At 40.6% G+C, this 17,473-nt stretch overlaps 1 protein-coding gene across 2 annotated transcripts; it reads left to right on the forward strand.

Annotated features, from left to right (window-relative positions):
* The first annotated feature begins 5,308 nt into the window (after positions 1–5,308).
* itgb6 (integrin, beta 6) lies at positions 5,309–17,119 on the forward strand. Of its 2 annotated transcripts, XM_014981932.2 has the most exons (16): positions 5,339–5,730; positions 5,843–5,912; positions 6,258–6,337; positions 6,499–6,697; positions 6,913–7,159; positions 7,272–7,437; positions 7,537–7,698; positions 8,895–8,990; positions 9,255–9,344; positions 10,400–10,534; positions 11,361–11,775; positions 11,896–12,118; positions 12,612–12,706; positions 14,833–14,949; positions 15,080–15,246; positions 16,271–17,119. In XM_014981932.2, exons 2-16 carry the CDS (start codon positions 5,858–5,860, stop codon positions 16,364–16,366), a joined length of 2,343 nt encoding a protein of 780 aa, XP_014837418.2. In that variant the 5' UTR covers positions 5,339–5,730; positions 5,843–5,857; the 3' UTR covers positions 16,367–17,119. The 2 variants fall into 2 exon arrangements, with proteins under 2 accessions (XP_087860334.1, XP_014837418.2); XM_088004208.1 differs by lacking the exons at positions 12,612–12,706; positions 14,833–14,949; positions 15,080–15,246; positions 16,271–17,119 and adding an exon at positions 12,403–12,535 and having other exon boundaries at positions 5,309–5,912.
* The last annotated feature ends 354 nt before the right edge of the window (positions 17,120–17,473 follow it).

Here is a 17,473-nt window from a genome sequence, read left to right on the forward strand (position 1 = left end):
GATCTAATATTAGATTATTGTTAATATAACATGTGACGGACGGACAGATAGACAGATAGATAGATAGATAGATAGATAGATAGATAGATAGATAGATAGATAGATAGATAGATAGATAGATAGATAGATAGATAGATAGATAGATAGATAGATAGATAGATAGATAGATAGATAGATAGATAGATAGATAGATAGATAGATAGAAACTGTTTTTTACCGTTTCTGTTGGTATCCTAAATAAAACTTATATAACTTAAAGTATTTTATGAAGGTTTTAGAAATAAAGTTTTTCTGATTTTTTTTTTTAATAAAAAAGGTTAAAATCTTCTCTATCTTTGCATATTATGAACAAAAATGTCAAGCTACGTCGGGTGTTCGCTGACTATCTGCCAGCAGGGGGCACTGTGAACCAATGCAGTCCAACATGCTGCCACCAGGACTGACATTCAGTCATTGATATCTTTTGGCATGGCTGACTCTGATGTTATGTATGCAGCTTATAGTGGATCAGATGAGCAACATGTGCAGCATGTGTGCTCTTGCTCTCCCCATTTCCTGCACTATTTCAGGCCCGCAGCCTTTGTAGTTTCACTCTCACACCGGATCTCCTTCTTAAGCTCAGACTTAGCACAGCTGATCCCGGAGACATGAAGGCACCATGCCTCCATCCCTTTCCACTCAGAGGGATCAAAACTGCCATGGTGCAAGATTAGCTATTACACTCTCCAAAACACAAGGGCCATCCCGACCCATCCACGGCAACTCCGCCGCAGCTCATGCACGCACTTGTGTCAATCAAATGCCAATTGTGAGGGCATCAAACCTTTAAGCATCAGAAGCAAACAAATCAAGAGTCTGCGCCTAATTCTCCACAGCTGAGGGGACACATGGCACAGATTCCCCCCGAGTAACACCAAGGTCAGAGGCCGGCTTTAGGAGAAGCAGACAGTGTGATCCGATATCGTTCATTTAGTGCGATGCACTTCAGCAATTCAACACATGGGATGGATCCGAGATCAGGAGGGTTTAGCATATCATGGGATATTAGTTCCTGTAGGAAAGTCTGTAAAAAAAAAAACAGGACACTATCAGAGGATTGAATGTTGAAAGAAGGCAAAAAGTGTCCCCAATACCTAGTTGGAAAAAGCTCACATCTGTCACTGTGGGATGGAGTCGTCTCAGTTTTCTGCTTAAAATAATCACAGCACAATTTACTTCAGTATGTTTTTTTTTTTTTTTTTTTTTTTAATGAAAATCAACATTTTATACCCAGCATGTGCACTGGAGTCAGGTGAGTGTTTGGTAACATTAGATTCAGATTCACCTACAAGCACATCTTCCTGGGGTTAAATTTATATTTAACTGTATTGGTGCTGTTATAAAGAGAAATTACCCATGTTCAATTTAAAAAAAAATCTACTTTTTCCAGTGCAGTGATTCTTGAACTTCTACCATAGCTTCAACATGTATTTATGCTTTAGTAAGAAAAATACAGCAGAAGAAGGGTATGCTAATATGAAATATAAATCAACATAACCAGAAAAACGGCTGGGTATGTTTTTATCCAGAAAAACGGGCTTAAAAGGTACAAAATGAAACAAGGTGACACATATTTACACTGTAGACCCAAGAATAAAACGCCATCAGTTTTGCTAATTACATAGCAGTCTTTGCGAAGATTGTTGGAGGGTTTGATAAATCCTAAATTGAATGCTGCTGTTTGTGAATACGATGTTCTCAGCTTTGGAATAAATCTGCATGCTAGTGCCAAGTTTGACTTTCACAGACTTTGTCATGAGGTTACTCACTCAACATGCAGCCAATAAATTCATAACTTGCAAGCTACATCTTTTAAGATCCTTCAAAAATATTTTCATTATCATTTCAGGATTATTTTTTTATCACTTTCTATAGTCACAATAACATTATCTTGTGACCCTCATGAATATTGAAAAGGCAACTGTAATCCTTATTTCCGTTAGTTGCAATATTACAACCTGAAAACCTGGAAGCATATTTCCTTTGTCTGTTTTATGAACAAAACGTGCATCTATTCTTTTATAGCATGGGTGTCTTAATTTTTACCATTCATTTGAGCTTGTATGTGTATACCTGCACCTGCATTCTTGCCATACCAGTGCGTGAGGGAGGCTGCACCACAGACCTGGCACTCCTTTGCTCAGCTTCTCCTCCTTTCCACCACAAGAAATAATTGAGCTCAAGCAAGCACAACCCAAGCAGGGTCCAGATTTATTAGAGGGTTCGCACTTCTGATTCAGGAGCGTTGTGGTGCAGCCTCTCTCGGGTGCAACACGAGCACATCAGGCAGGTCGACTCTTAATAAAGAAGCTGGCTCCCGTAGAGAGCTCACAGCCTGCAGTTGTTACTGTCACTCATTATCACTGCAGCCTCCCTCTGCACACACATATGGGCAAGCTGGAGCTTGTACAAACACCCACACACGACCCTTGCATGCATGCACACCCACTCACCCACTTTCATATGCACACACAGGCATGCACACACATGCACACACACACACACACACACACACGCACACGCACACACGCACACACACTCCCACACCCACACACAAAGGCACACATGAGCCAAGGAGCATGGGCAGCAGGGTCACCCCAGCGCCATGCTTCATAAAGGGCGCCGTTACAATAGGTTTACTGTTACTCTGACGAGAGCTGGGACACAAAAAGACTGATGGTGCTGGTCGGATTTCTTTCCATTTTTCACTTGGTTGGAAGGAAGAAAGACTGAGAGCGGACAGCATGTTATCAGAGGACGGCCCTGCAGGTGAGTTTGCTCATTGGGGTTAGGGTACTGCTTCTTTTCTGGGACTATTGGACAAATGTAGAGCTGAGAGAAATCTGACTTTCGGACTTCAGAATGTGCATCAGTCTGAATCTCTTTAAAGGTCAAGCCACTGTAATGACTGGAAACCGGTGCACTGACAGACATCAGCAGAAAAGGCAACCCATATTTATCTTTTGCAAAGAGTGACACCTTAAGTCCTTCGTCACATTTGATGGGGTGAAACGTTGCGCAACGTGGTTTCATTGCATCATGTTTAGGTAAGAGGTTGGAGGGAGGAAAGGTGAATTCCCTGGCAGACAGAGAAGCAGGAAATGAGGGGCAGTAAACCAAATGAATGAAGGAGGGAGCCTCGTGGATGCATACATCAGGGTGAGATGGGTCAGAATACAAGGAGCTGAGCCAGAGGGACTGGAGTGAAAGGAAAGGATCGGTGTTACAGGGGCAGAGGTGGGGTTCGGGTTTGGGGTGACAGATGGGACTCACCCTCAGCCAGGGGGGTGTGACGTTAAATTGTGAGATTCCTCTTAGCCGGGGAGAGCGGTGATATTTTCTCCGCAGCTGTCAATGATTCAACACCTACACAGAGCCACACCCTCCGACCCTGTGAACTACACACATAGCGTAGTCACACACTTGCACTGAGAGCCATATTTCATATTCTGCAGCAGGCCTCCGGGGTTGTTTCTGTCAGTCATCAAACTGAAGAATTCTTCAGCGACAACAACAATGATTCATGAGTTAAACATTAACATATCCGTTACTGTTTCTGGGCTATTCTCTGCCCCGGCTGGGTTTGCTCAGAGTCATGCCGGTCTGTATTTGATTAGCATTGTTCATCCCAAGTACAGCGAATGAACAGCTGAGTCATAGTTTGGCCTTGGATATGCCTAACAGATACATCCATAAAGGTGTGAGGAATATTTGATATAATCTAGACAACAAAACAATCCTCTAAATGAGCCTAATTCATGGTTTGTACTACGTGCAAAACTGACACAACTCATTTATCACAGAAGTAGGAGTTACACTTGTAATGCACTTCCAAACATTTGGAGCCAAAGTTTAGTTTCTTTTTGTCTTCTAACGACTTTACTTAAAAGCTACTTTGTGCTTCTTACATCGAAGAAAATCTAAGCTTAGCTATATTTAGCAAAAGCACATGGGAACTCTCTCAAAAGTATGTGGCAAGACGTGTCATGGTCTGATAAATGTAAGATGAAACTTTTTAACCGTAATTCCAAAAGCAACACTGTATATCCTCCTGACTACCAGGAAAAAAAATATTGTCCAATCACCATTTTTTTTTAAATCCCACATTCTTCGTAAGGTAATAAAAGGTTTTATGCACTTACTTTGTCTCGTCCCATAGAATGTGTTATTACTGATGAACACAATTTTTATGTATTAGAAAAAGATACGAACAAAAGTCCCACCCCTTCATATGTGGTATCATTGAAAAGCCCTAAATGTCCTCTCCAGATACCAAAAGGAATTAATTCAGTAGAATGCAGGGGGTGGGAGATATTCAAGTTTAGAAATGTCCTCTACAGAGGATAAAAATGAACTACTGGTAGTCAGGAGGATATCATCAAAAGAACACCATATCCACAGCGAAGCAGGGTGGTGGCAGGAAGCATTATTCTTTTGGGGGTCTTTTTTCTTCAGCTGAAACATGATGGGCCTAAATTAAGGTAGGAGTAATTATATACCAATCCAACATTGGCATAACATGTCAGACTTCAGTTAGAAAGCAAAGGAGGAAGAAGTGCTCCAGCATTAAGCATGAAAAGTGATGCAAAGCATGAATCCTGAAGAACAAGGCAAGAGATACAGAAGATTATGACAAAATACTGAGTGCTGTCAAAAGTGTACAAACTTATGCAACCCCTCTATTATTATTATTATTATTGCACTAAAAAGCCTTTATTTTTCACTAAAAGATTCTAGGTTGATTTTCCTCTGAGTTATACGGGTCATAGGTCACTATAAACATAAAAAAGAAAATCTGAAATGATTTACCATAATCTCATTTGTTTCTATGTGAACAACAACCTCAGGATTTGAACAGGAGTGTGTAGAGTTTTTATTTCAGGTGTACTATAAGTCGCCGTGCATTTGGTCAAGGTGCAGCTCTCACTGTTTTTGTTCCCCCCAATTTGCTATCACCTGTTTTGTGCAATAGATCATTTGAGATGGCCACAGGTGAGTAAATGTAAAGTTGCACAGTTAAAAGTTAACATCAATATTTTTGGTTTGTTTAGCTTGTCATCGAGAAAAATTGAGTCTTCATTGCTCAGTCATATTTTCCCAATGTTACTGATACATCTATAAATATTAGAGTTACAAACTAAATACTTACTTAATCTTGTGAATCTTAGTCTGTGCATTTGTGAATTTTGAGACAGTTTTAGCCCCATAACTAACAGCCCTTGGTGAAAGTGACTTTGAAAAATAAACTGCCGCATTTTTCTCTATACCAGGCTAAATAAGCCTAAATATTGCTGTTATTTTTTATTTTTTTTACTGTGCAACTTTACAACAGGCAGCCCAATGATATGTTTTGTAAGTCCGTGACTCAACGTTTCCATTCTCATTACATTTTGTGTACAAAATGTATCATCATAGTTAGATGAATATACTCTCGAATAATGTCTTGTAAGGCAAACAAAAGGCGTAGGCTGTCTCCATTTAGGTTGTTTACTAAAATCATAACAAAAAACAAAACAAAACAAAACAAAAAAAAAGCGATAGGGGAAACGATGAGGTCAGAATAAAAGCCTGTGATTTGCTCCCGCCCCCGCCTTCTCTCTAGTCTCACCTGGACGGAAGTAACAGCCCAGGTAAAAGCTGCTGCTCACCTCCTCCCTCACTCCAGGTGCTGCGGTGCGGCAGCGCTCTCCTGTATGTAGCATACACTTTCAGTCTAAGGAGACATGGCGCTGGATTGGTTTCACGCCTGGAAATAGCCCACAAGACAACCCGAAACATTATTCTTCTGTTTCTTCTCACCCAGTAATCTCACGGACTAATGTGGCTTCTACTGCTGAGCCTGATTCTCCGGCACTGGATCTACACCGTGGAGGGTAAGCGGGAGCCTTGCTCGGTCACTAAACATTTAAAGGGCAGCTCGGCTGTCATGTGCAAAGAAAGAGCCATGTTTTTTTTTTTTTTGTTTTTTGGTGACTTTTTTATATGATTAAAAACAGCAATAATCACATATTTTGTGATCAGAATTATTACAATATATTGAAAGTTTTTTTTTTTTTTTTTTGAAAGCTCCTGGATGTGGTTTCCTGTTCAACCTTTATTATATGAATGAGGTCCAGAAATTATACACATCCTGAAATTAAGATACCTTGATACCTTCCTTGAAACGACTTGGATTTATGTGGAAGCTCTTTTTAAAGTTGAGTTCACTTGTGTTGCAGGATCATGTTCAGCTGCGAGTGCTGTGTCTTGTGATGAGTGTCTGCAGCTCAGTCCTCACTGTGGCTGGTGCACTCAGGAGGTAAACACCATTGTACCTAGAGATGAGGAAGAAAACAACAGAAAAAGCCTGTTTAACAGAATAGCGATGAAGTTACATAGTCGGGACCTTGTTGTTTTGTATGCTCTATAGACGCATCTATGACTGATGCAACTTCTTTTTTTTTTTTTTTCACCTGTCAGAATTTCACAGACTGGGTTTCAGTCTCATCGCGATGTGACACTTTAGATTCCTTGCTAGAAAAAGGATGCTCAAGGGACCAGGTTCAGTTCCCCGTTTCCGAAAGCCAAATCCTCCTGGATCGACCGCTCGGGAAGATCACAGACGATGCCAACAGCACTCAGATCTCCCCACAAAAAATGTCCCTCAAGCTGCGACCAGGTATTCAGCTCAGAGTATCTGAAATTAACAATCTGGAGGTTGGTTCTTATTGTCAGAAAACTATAAAAGGTGAGTTTTGTGTGTGTGTGTGTGTGTGTGTGTGTGTGTGTGTGTGTGTGTGTGTGTGTGTGTGTGTGTGTGTGTGTGTGTGTGTGTGTGTGTGTGTGTGTGTGTGTGTGTGTGCGTGTGTGTGTGTGTGTGTGTTGTATCCACAGGCAGTGTTGAGACTTTTCAGGTTAAAGTTCAACACACAGCGGATTATCCTGTGGACATATACTACATGATGGACCTGTCAGCCTCCATGATTGATGATCTCAAGATGATCAAAGACTTGGGCTCATCTCTGTCCAGAGAGATGTCCAAACTCACCAGTAACTTTCAAATGGGCTTTGGCTCTTTTGTGGAAAAGCCCGTCCTTCCCTACATCAAGATCACTGAGAAAGAGCTCACCAACCCCTGCAGGTGCTTTAATAGATTTGAAAGCAAGAAAATGATGCAGTGAACTGGAGCTTTCAACAATATCACATTCTTTCTAGTAAGTTTACTTGTTTCTTTTACGCCTGATTTGTTTCAGTGACTTGGGAATGACTTGCCACCCAACATTTGGCTACAAACACATCTTATCGTTGACAAGTAGAACCAGCAGTTTCAATGAGATAATCGCTCAGCAACGTGTGTCTGCTAATAATGATGATGTGGAAGCTGGCTTTGACGCTATCATGCAGGCGGCTGTTTGTGGGGTATGATTAACAACAAAAAACTTTCTCCAAGAAGATGTTCTGTCTGATATCAGGCATCTGGTCGTGTTTCATAATAAGCGGGTTCTGCTGGTTTTGTAGGACAGGATCGGATGGAGGAATGATTCCATGCGTCTGTTGGTGTTTGTCAGTGACGGGGACTCGCACTTTGGGATGGACAGTAAAATGGCCGGGATTGTGATTCCTAACGACGGACAGTGTCACTTGGATGCAAACAATGAATATTCAATGTCCACAAAGCAGGTAAAGCTGCACACAAGCATGCAAAGAGTTAATCAGGGAAGGCATAAGAGGTGAAAGCAAGCACTTTCATCTTGACAGAGATCCTAAATTGAAACACGACGTTTTACTGAAGTATTCAGTAAACTTGTTCACATGTTTTCATGTCACAGCCATAGATGTTTTGTCAGAGGTTTATGTGATAGACCGACACAAGTATCTCAAAAGGTGTACAAAGTACCGACTTCTGAGTCGGTACTTTGTAGAGTCATTTTCTGCTGTAATTACACCTGCAGCTCTTTCAGGGTGTTTTTCAGGTCTCGCCTCCGAATTTCTATTAAATGTAGGACGAAAGGATTATTCTAACACTCCAATATGCTTTCAAATCCATTCGTCCGTTGAAGGAGCCTCAGAGTTTAGGATTAGTGTTCAGGAAGGTGAGCCTCCACCACATTCTCAAGTCTTTTGAAGTTTATGACGGATTTCCTGCCAGATCATGTATGCGTCCCATCCATTTTTCTATGAAGTTTCACCTGCTGAAGAAAAGCATCCCCACAGCATTATTCTGCCACCACCAGGCTTCAAAATTGAGATGGTGTGTTTATGTGTAGGCCTAAAAGTTCAGGTTTGGCCTCATCTGGTGACAGCTCTTTTTTAAGTTTGCTGTGTCCCCTGCATGTGTTGTTTGCAAATGTTAAAAAGGCCATAAAATGGCTTTCTTTCAACAATGGCCAGATTTTTGGAGTTTAAATTAAAACTTGTAAATGGTTAATTGTTTGAATTTATATAGCATTTTTCTATTTGTGCCGGTTACACTGGAACCACATTCATCCAGTTTTCAGATCTGTGTAAATTTCTTCAAAGTCTTGAGAAAATTCAGATCATTTCACAGTTTTGTTAACTGATATAAATTCAGTTACATTTCTCTATTCCTACCCTGAAACCTGGCTGCCCACGCAGCCACCCCTTTGCCAAGTCTGTCTTTTGTTACATGGCTGTGACAAATCTGAGCATGTCTCAGGACACAGTTGAATGCTCTGATAACACCAATGTAATCTATTTTTAGTTTTTGTTTTTAGATCGTTAGGTAGTGAAGTTATTGGGTTTCTTTTTTTTATTTTTCTTCAGTCAATCTTTAGTTCAGCTTTAAGGAATCATTTTCTTCAGATGAGCTAATGCAACTTTTTTTTCTTTTTTTTTCTTTTTTTTTTTTTTTCCAGGAGTATCCGACTCTCGGTCAGCTGATTGATAAAGTGGTGGAGAACAACATCCTCCTAATATTTGCAGTGACGGAGAAACAGATAAATAATTACAAGGTAAATTCTCTCTTCTGTGACGTTTTCTTTTAGCCAAAAGAGTAAGTCAGTGCTTGAAAAATACTTGTCTTTAGGGAGTGTAATGCTTACTGAGGTTAACATATTTATCTATTGAGCTACATTCTGCTTGTTTGAACTAGCCCAGTGTGTTTTTTTTTATACTTCCTTTGCCCTTTCCATGCTTTCTGATTTTGGAAATTTGAGAAGGGCTGCCCACATTATAACATCAACACTGCAGTTTACCTGCTTTTGTTTTTCTCTCAGAACTACGCAAATTTCATACCTGGCGCCACAGTGGGAGTCCTGGCATCAGATTCGAGAAACATCCTGGACGTGATTGTAACGGCTTACAAGGTAAATTAATACTTCAGATCATCTAGACTGTGCGCTGGAGAGAACTGCAGCATTTGCAGCCGTGATACTGTGATAAAGAAGTTTTTCCTCTCCTAAATTTCACCATAACTTAACTCTCCGTGACAGTCGGTCTTTCCCTGAATTCCTGCCCTTTTTGCTAGTTTCCTCTTTCATTCTTCTTTCTCCTGCTGCATTTCTTTTTCCACTGCCAGCCTGTGCTTTGCGTCGACATGTTTCGTGGCGAGTTCCTGCTTGTCCCATCCGTTTGATCTTCTCTGATTCAGCGTTGCTCTTTCTTCTCCGCTCCTTCCCTCTGTCGCTCTGGGCTGCGTTGCTTTGTAAATCCCCCCTGGCGGCAGTGACCGGTGGTGGAGTGGAGCGCAGTCCTCTAATTATTGTGCCCACGTACGCCGTTTGTAGCCACGCTAACCGAAGAAAGAGGTCCCTGTTATCACTCTGATTGTAGACGCAGCACCCGAAGGGAACACAATACAAACAGAGGAATATTCCACTAAAGTCTGCAGATAATGTGTATTTGTGGTTACTTGGGATTTTGGATTACGGTTTGGCTTCTCAGAGAGGACATAGTTGGACCACTTTGCTTTAAATGCCTTGAAAGTTATTTACTGAACAGCGCTGCACACTTTTGGAGCCGTTTTATAGACCCAATCCGGGTTAGGTTGGGTGTATCCCACAAAGGTCCTAGTTTCTCTCCTCCTTAGCAACACTCACCGTGCAGTACAGTTAAAATTAACCCTCTGCTCACATCCAGACGGTTTGTCAGAGCCCATTCGTCACGCAGCTTGCTCTCCATCTGAGTGTGGCTCGTCGTTCTTCTGTCAGCCGTCTTGTTTGGTTAAACACACCTGGCACAATGACTCACCTGCGAGACGCAACTGAAGGTTCAAACATCAAGCGCATCACAGGTCACAAAAGGGTGACCATTTATGGTCTTGGAGACTACGTTTCAAGATAAACAAGGGAATACCCTCTTTAGTATCTATTTCCTTTCCATACTGGCTACTGGAATGTGAAGTTCATGAACTGTTTTCCAGGAGCTGCGTTCAGAGATTGAGCTTGAGGTCCTTGGAGACACAGAGGAACTTCAGATGTCCTTCACAACTATTTGTCCAAACGGCACGGCCTTTCCTAATCTGAAGCGGTGCTCCAACATCAAACCGGGCGAAACGGTTGGTTACTTCTGCTTTTGTTGCTGTTGCATTTGTACCTGTTGTGTGTCATTCATTCATGCAGTGCAGTTCAAAGTGCTGCAGGACTCAGAATTTAACGAGAGAGATAAGGTAGCGGAATGAGAAACACAGCTGCGTGCAATAAAATATACTGCTGGTAATATAAGCAATGAACATCTCAACTGCTTTCTGAGTTGTCCTAGTCAAGCCTTGATATATGGGAAATGGTAGCAAATTTTGTTATATCCCCACAATGTTAGTAAATTTAAATCTAAAAAATAAAAAAATCTAGGATTGTCTGGTAAATGTTCAGGCATAAGTCCAAAGTTTAAGTCTCTCTGTATGAATCATTTTTTTATTGTAACTTTAAAAAAAAAACATCATGAGATCTGCAAAAATCTCATTTTGTGGATGTCTATGCCTCTTTGCAGGCCACAGGAGTTACTGTTGGTACTCAGTTTGCACATGCGTCGTTGTAAATGGCACCTCTTGATTAGCTAAGTGAGGACATTTTTACGTACATGTTCACCCCCAAAACACAGACTGAGTATTGGATAACCAGGTTTTGATCCAGGAAGTGAAATACCAGTTCTGATGCATGACTAAAACATTAGTTATTAAAGCTCCGCATGCTGCCTCGTGTCAAGGTTTCCAAAAGTCTTTTGGTCTTGTGATTGAGGTTGGTTAGGGGGAAAAAAAAGTCTTTACAACTCTAGACTTACTTTGCAATTCTCTGGATGTTGGAACACAGTTATTCTGGCAGCGCATTCACAAATCACTGCTGAGTTTGAATTTAACTTGTTGGTACCTTTTCTTTCCTCTGCAGGTTGTATTCAACGTGTCCGTGGCGCTCTCAGGATGTCTATCGGGAGCTCGACGCTTTTCCCTCAAACCGGTGGGCTTGCAGGACAGCTTGGAAGTGGAACTTGAGTCTCTTTGCTCCTGTGATTGCCACCGGCTTCCTTCAGCAAACCACCAGTGCGCAGAAGGCCAGGGGACTTACCACTGCGGCGTGTGTGTGTGTCAGCCGGGGTTTCTGGGAGCACAGTGTGAATGCAATGACGAGACTGCTTTTTTGAGTAACTGCCTCGCGACCAATGACTCTGAGATATGCAACGGTCAGGGGGACTGCTACTGCGGCCACTGTGTGTGTCATCCGTCCAGCTATGGCCGGATTTACGGAACGAACTGCGAGTGTGACAATTACTCCTGTGTTCGCTTCCGAGGAGAACTCTGCGGAGGTGAGTTATCGCATGTGAAAGCTGCTGCTTGTCTCTTCATATTTTCTTTTTTTTTTTTTTTTCGGGGGAGTGTGGGGGGGGGGAGATGAGCCAGTTTCCTGAAGAATTTTACGCTTGTAGGTCATGGGGTGTGTGACTGCGGAAAGTGTCACTGTGAAACCGGCTGGACGGGGGAATACTGCAACTGCAGCAGCAGCACCGAGGCGTGCATGTCGGAGAACGGCAGTCTCTGCAGTGGCAGGGGGAAATGCAACTGTGGCCAGTGCATCTGCTCCATTGCTGGGGCATCGGGAGAAAAGTGTGAAAGGTGTCCGACATGCATAGACTCCTGCACTTACGCAAAGTGAGTACAAACCGACGTCGTCTTCTCCTTCTGGGTGAATGCAGATTTCGCCCGGAAGAATTTGTCTTGGATATATATTCACTTCCTTACCGAAAAAGAGAGAGCGTTGTTATATCTGTTTGTGTTACGTTTTCTCCTTGTGCTACGTGATCTGACTGTTCTTTTAAATCCAGGGATATCACATTTTGTTCCTCTTGTTCACATGTGTCTACACCTTCCATGTAACATCAAAAGACACTAATGTCCCCAACACAGCACTAAAAGATTTCCTTTCTCTGCTGTAGAGCAGCTGTCAGGGCCGCGGCCATTTGATACCACCATTACTGGTGATGGAGAGGGGAGTGCAGCCTTGGGAAAATGTTGATAAGTGTCTAATGCTGGGACTTCTTCCCATGTTCTCTATTAGTGATGGAGCCTCATCAAATCTAAGTTTTCAGGGTTTCCCCCAGGCGAATCATCTGTATTGTTTCCGTGTGTTTTTTATTATTATCAGGAGCTGTGTGGAGTGTCATCTGCTCGCGAAGGACGACTTTGGGTTGTGCGATCAAAACTGCAATGCTGCTAAACTTTCCATAAACACAACTGGAGGTAATGAACTTCTACCTGTATCAGTAGTTCACACAGGCTTTTCACTTGCATTGGCAGCAATTTGTGACCTCCACTATTTCGTGTTAAAGTATAAACACATTGGTAATTAGCCTGTTAAATGTTAGCATTTTAAAAATGGAGTAATTTTTGCAGTCAGCTGATGCTTCACGGTCCTGACCCTCAACCTTTGACGCTTATAGCACCATCCACAATTATTGGCACTATCTTATAAAGATGCAAATAAGAATGGTTGTCATGGTGACCCCAGTTTCTACCCTACATTGCACTTCTCTAACAGTAGATACACCAAGCAGTCCCAGTTCTTTCGTAATGTTTACAACTGTAGCATAAATTGTTTGGTTTATGTTTGAGAAAACACATCTGCCTCGTTTGTACAATGTCTCATCTTCCTCTTTTTAAAAGTTAAAAAGTATTGGACCTCTGGGTAGCCTTATTATATTTATAACCAATCAGGAAGTCATGGAGTACAAAAATATCCCAGATGCTCTGATCAACTAAGTAAAGCATAAATTATAACATTGCTTAAGCTATATATGAGTAAATGTTGGATTGGTTACATTTTGTTAAAAATAAATATGCATGTGGGTTTTTTACTGCAATAATATAAATATACCCACATTTTTTGACTTCAATATACAACAGAAGTAGAAATTATTCAGGGTATTTATATGCCTTTACCAAAGTTGGCAATACTATTGGATGATGCTGTATTGATATTATACTGTCATATTAAAGGTTAATTTACCCACAATGTTTCCTCTCAGCTACAACTCTCAATTTTTTCATATATTACTTCTGATAAATTTGCTGTTTAATTTAAAATCTTGAAACTTTTTTTATATTGCTCTTCAGTTTTGTAGACTATTTTCTAATCATAAAGGGGTTTTACATTTATCTGTATATTGGACATGTTTTCTATTTTTTCTTTAAAACAAGCAATCAAATGCAATGTAAAAATTATTTTTCCTTTGCTCCCATTATAGAATTAACTTTTATAATACTAACCAAAAATGTTTTGTAAGATAATTTCAAATCTCTTGAGATATTGACCTTTGACTTATTAACAGGAATCTATATCTTATTTAGGGGTTTTATTTAAGTTCAGTTTTATTCCCTACAATATAAAAAGCAAGCTATTGATTTGATTTGTATAGAATTAAAGACAAATTACGAAAATTCACCTAATTTATCTCCGTGAGTTTGTTACTTCAAAAATATTTTTAGGCCAGAGGAAGTTGGCAGGGAACAAAAAAAACTATCTTCACATTGTTTATTCTGTTGAAGTGAGCAAGAGGTTTTGGCATCCAAACTCGTATTTCAGATTTTTTTGGGATAAGACTAACAAGGAAACATTTCAGTCTTTGCTATTAACTGTTGACAGGACACAATTATGCAATAGTTAACGGCAACAAACTGCACACTTCCCCTGCGGGCGACAACAAAACAGGACCTGGAACTGGTTTTAAATCCAGACATGTCGACTTTCAATAGATGTTCAATAAAAAAAAACTAATGAAGAAATGTGTGGGGATGTAGATACTATATACATGTTTGCTTTTAAAGAAAAGGTACAAATGGTTTATGCCTTTAGAGTTTGATGTTACTGCTCAGGTTTTGTTATATATCGGGGTCAACATGCTAAATTTCACCTTTGGGTCAGTGATTTGGAGGAATGCCGACCTCAGTCGACTCATGTGTCCATCTAAAGTCTGCGCCCCCATCTCCAACACAAAACCAACCACATCCTTTCAGGTTCCATAGGACAATGGGGAACATATTATTTACCATGTTGTACAGGTAGAGCTATTATAGCGCCGGTGAATAGCTGCAGGAGTCGGTCATCCTTCATAGAGGGGCCGATTTTAAAACCGCTGTCCCTGTGCAAGCTGAGAGGTGTATCTGATTATCGCTGGAGGGTTTTTTTTTTTGTCTTTGTGTAACTCGCAGACAGCAGATTGTATCGTTTGATATGGAAATCCAAACTGACGGCACAACAGAAGAAAGACTATCCTTTTACATTCTCAGCTAAAGTACAAAAAAGGACCTATGAAATGTATGTACTGGATTCACTCCTCATGAAGGTTTATGTTCATGTTGCTTTTCAGATTATGACAAGACTGCCTCCATGAAATGCACGCTCAAAATCGAGAACGAGTGCAAGGTGTCATTTTATCTGATGGAGCGCGAGACGGGACACGTCGTCTACAATCTCGACATGTACGGTGAGTTTCTCAACGAAACGCGACAGATTTGGCATCCTCTGAAATTAAAAGTCAAGGTTGCTGTAGAAGCAACATTTTGTTAGTTTTTAATGCTTTCCCATGACACATCTAATCCTTTTTCTTGTTTCAGGATGCCCGGAGCCCCCCAACATCCCTATGATTATTCTGGGGGTCTCCCTTTCTGTTGTGTGCATTGGTGTGATTCTACTGGCCGTGTGGAAGGCACTGGTATCGGTGCATGACCGAAACGAGGTGGCGAGGTTTGAGGCTGAGCGGGCAAAAGTGAAATGGCAGACGGTAAGACCTTGATGGTTAAAAGTCATAGCTTTATTGTTTCTTAAAAGTCGCCCATGCTGTTACAAGTTGTATGCGTATTGAACCTTTAGTCTCCAAATTCATGTTGGATGCCATCCGGTTTAGACTTACTAAGACTTCATTCACGGACACATTATGAGCTGTTTGGTTAAGCATGAGCTTTTTACGTATTTATTTTAATCTTTCTTTTTCTAAGATGGACTGATAATGCAAACAGATTCAATAAATTGTAAACAGAAGAATCACAAGTAGAAATTTATAGTGGATTATTTCATAGTGTGAAGAAGGTTAAAATTATAAACACAGGGTGAGATATGTACGTGCAGGAATCCTTGCTAATATCAGGTTAAAAGTCCCATAACGAGTTGCAGATCAATCACAAATTTTAGTACTCATCATGGAGCCTCTGTCAAAATGGATATGTTTGATCACCAGCATTGGTGGAGTTCCTTTAAGACTGATTGGTTTCCATGGACGCATGGAATGTGATTCATAACTTTTCAGTAGGGTCAACTTTAGAAACTTAGCCTGCTGTTTGCTTTCCAAAATAGCAAAGCAGCAGGTTTGTCTTGTTTGGGACGCCTGTCATGTTGAGTTGAAGAGGCTGGAAGTGGCATGTCTTCTTCATTATTCCAACAAAATGACCCCATATCATGATGCTCCCACCACCGTTCCTGGAATCGAAACCATATTTTCTTCCGTTTCTCTCCTCTAACCCTGTCCGCGTAGGACGCTGCAAATTTCAGTCAAGTTGACGGTGACATTTTGGAGAAGAGGCTCTCTACTCGGTCGATACCCTCAGTCTACGCCAATGTAAAACGCGCAGACAGCGATTCTGATGTTTCGACCGGGCGGTCCAGTGTATTTTAGGAACATTCAAATTAGATACACAATAAAACTGTTGCTTTTATGATTTCATTAAGATCTCCAGTGATGGTCAAACTGAATATTTTTACCGTATAAAATATTTTCTTTACAGTTGTGCCTTTTCTGTCTTTCTTTTCAGGGGACCAACCCTCTGTTCAAAAGTTCAACATCCACATTCAAAAATGTAACCTACAAGAACACGCACAGAAAGGACTGTACGATAAATCACTACTGATGGCAAACTGGAGGCAGCAAAAGCCATCACCTGAGTGCACTTGAGTGCAGGCGCAAGTCTGCATGAATGAATGTGTGTGAGAAAGAATTTTTTATTTTTTTTTTTACTAAAATTTTTGTTGTGTTAATTCAGAGACGGTGTGAGACAACGGAGAGACATGACAAATTAACTGCTGTCAAAGTGCACTGCCAGTGTCGTATTGTAAGACACTAAACGTCATTGTTTGTGCTCCGACATGCAGGGATAGCTTTATATAACGAGGGATCCACTTTAGCAAGTGGCTGACTACTGAAAAACTGATTAGTTCAAATATATGTAAATACTGAGTTGTTTTTATCTTTTATTGTATTTGTTGTTTTAATATAAAGCAAGGCTGAGCCTTTAATTATGCAGATCTTTCAGATGAGTTTTTTTTTTTATTAGTTGTAAATAGCGAACAAATCAAGACATTTGTTTACTGTGAAATTAATTGATGTTCAGTTTTAAATGAATGTATGTCCTTGGTAGTACTTGACTGCATCAAAGGTTAACGTTTCATCAGGTAAACACAGCAGCATTGTGATATTCTCTGGTCACATTGTCATTGAAAAGTTAATATATTTAAGGTTGCAAGTAGGTCTCTTTTTTTGTAGCACTACATTTTCTCTCTCTGCTTGTGGACTGTTTTTCAGGGGGTTCTTGGTGAAATCTTGTTTTAACATGTTAATGTTTTTTAGGATTGTGTTGACCTGAATAAAGTTGAATTGCTCTCTATGATTGCAGTCTGTTTCAACGTGATTGACATGGGGCAAAAAGAGCTTCCATGTAAATGACTTCTTTTTTGACAATTCTGCACACTAACTACACACACACAGCTTAATAAACAAATCTAATGAGTGTTGAACTCTAGAATTCTGATTAATGAATGTGTAAAGTTAATGTCTTTTAAAACTGTGTGTATATCGCATTATTAAAAACATAACACGGTGCGTGGCATCGTCACAAATTTCTGCAGGTAGAGGTGCATCTTTTGAAAAGTCATAAATTGTAGGAAACCGTCTAGAGAACAAGCTTGTGTCATGAAGCTCAAAGAACAAAAATGACGCAACTTTCTGTTGCTTGAGTTTA

Source organism: Poecilia mexicana, unplaced genomic scaffold, assembly GCF_051168715.1.
Source record: "Poecilia mexicana isolate PSO_F unplaced genomic scaffold, ASM5116871v1 scaffold_3, whole genome shotgun sequence".
Taxonomy (NCBI): Eukaryota; Metazoa; Chordata; class Actinopteri; order Cyprinodontiformes; family Poeciliidae; genus Poecilia; species Poecilia mexicana.

Excerpts from the sequence above, each read along its gene's own strand:
- itgb6 (XM_014981932.2), top strand. The coding sequence starts at position 5,858 with ATGTGGCTTCTACTGCTGAGCCTGATTCTCCGGCACTGGATCTACACC. Across the intron at positions 7,699-8,894 it reads ATTCAATGTCCACAAAGCAG|GAGTATCCGACTCTCGGTCA; the intron begins GTAAAGCTGCAC and ends TTTTTTTTCCAG. Across the intron at positions 9,345-10,399 it reads TGATTGTAACGGCTTACAAG|GAGCTGCGTTCAGAGATTGA; the intron begins GTAAATTAATAC and ends ACTGTTTTCCAG.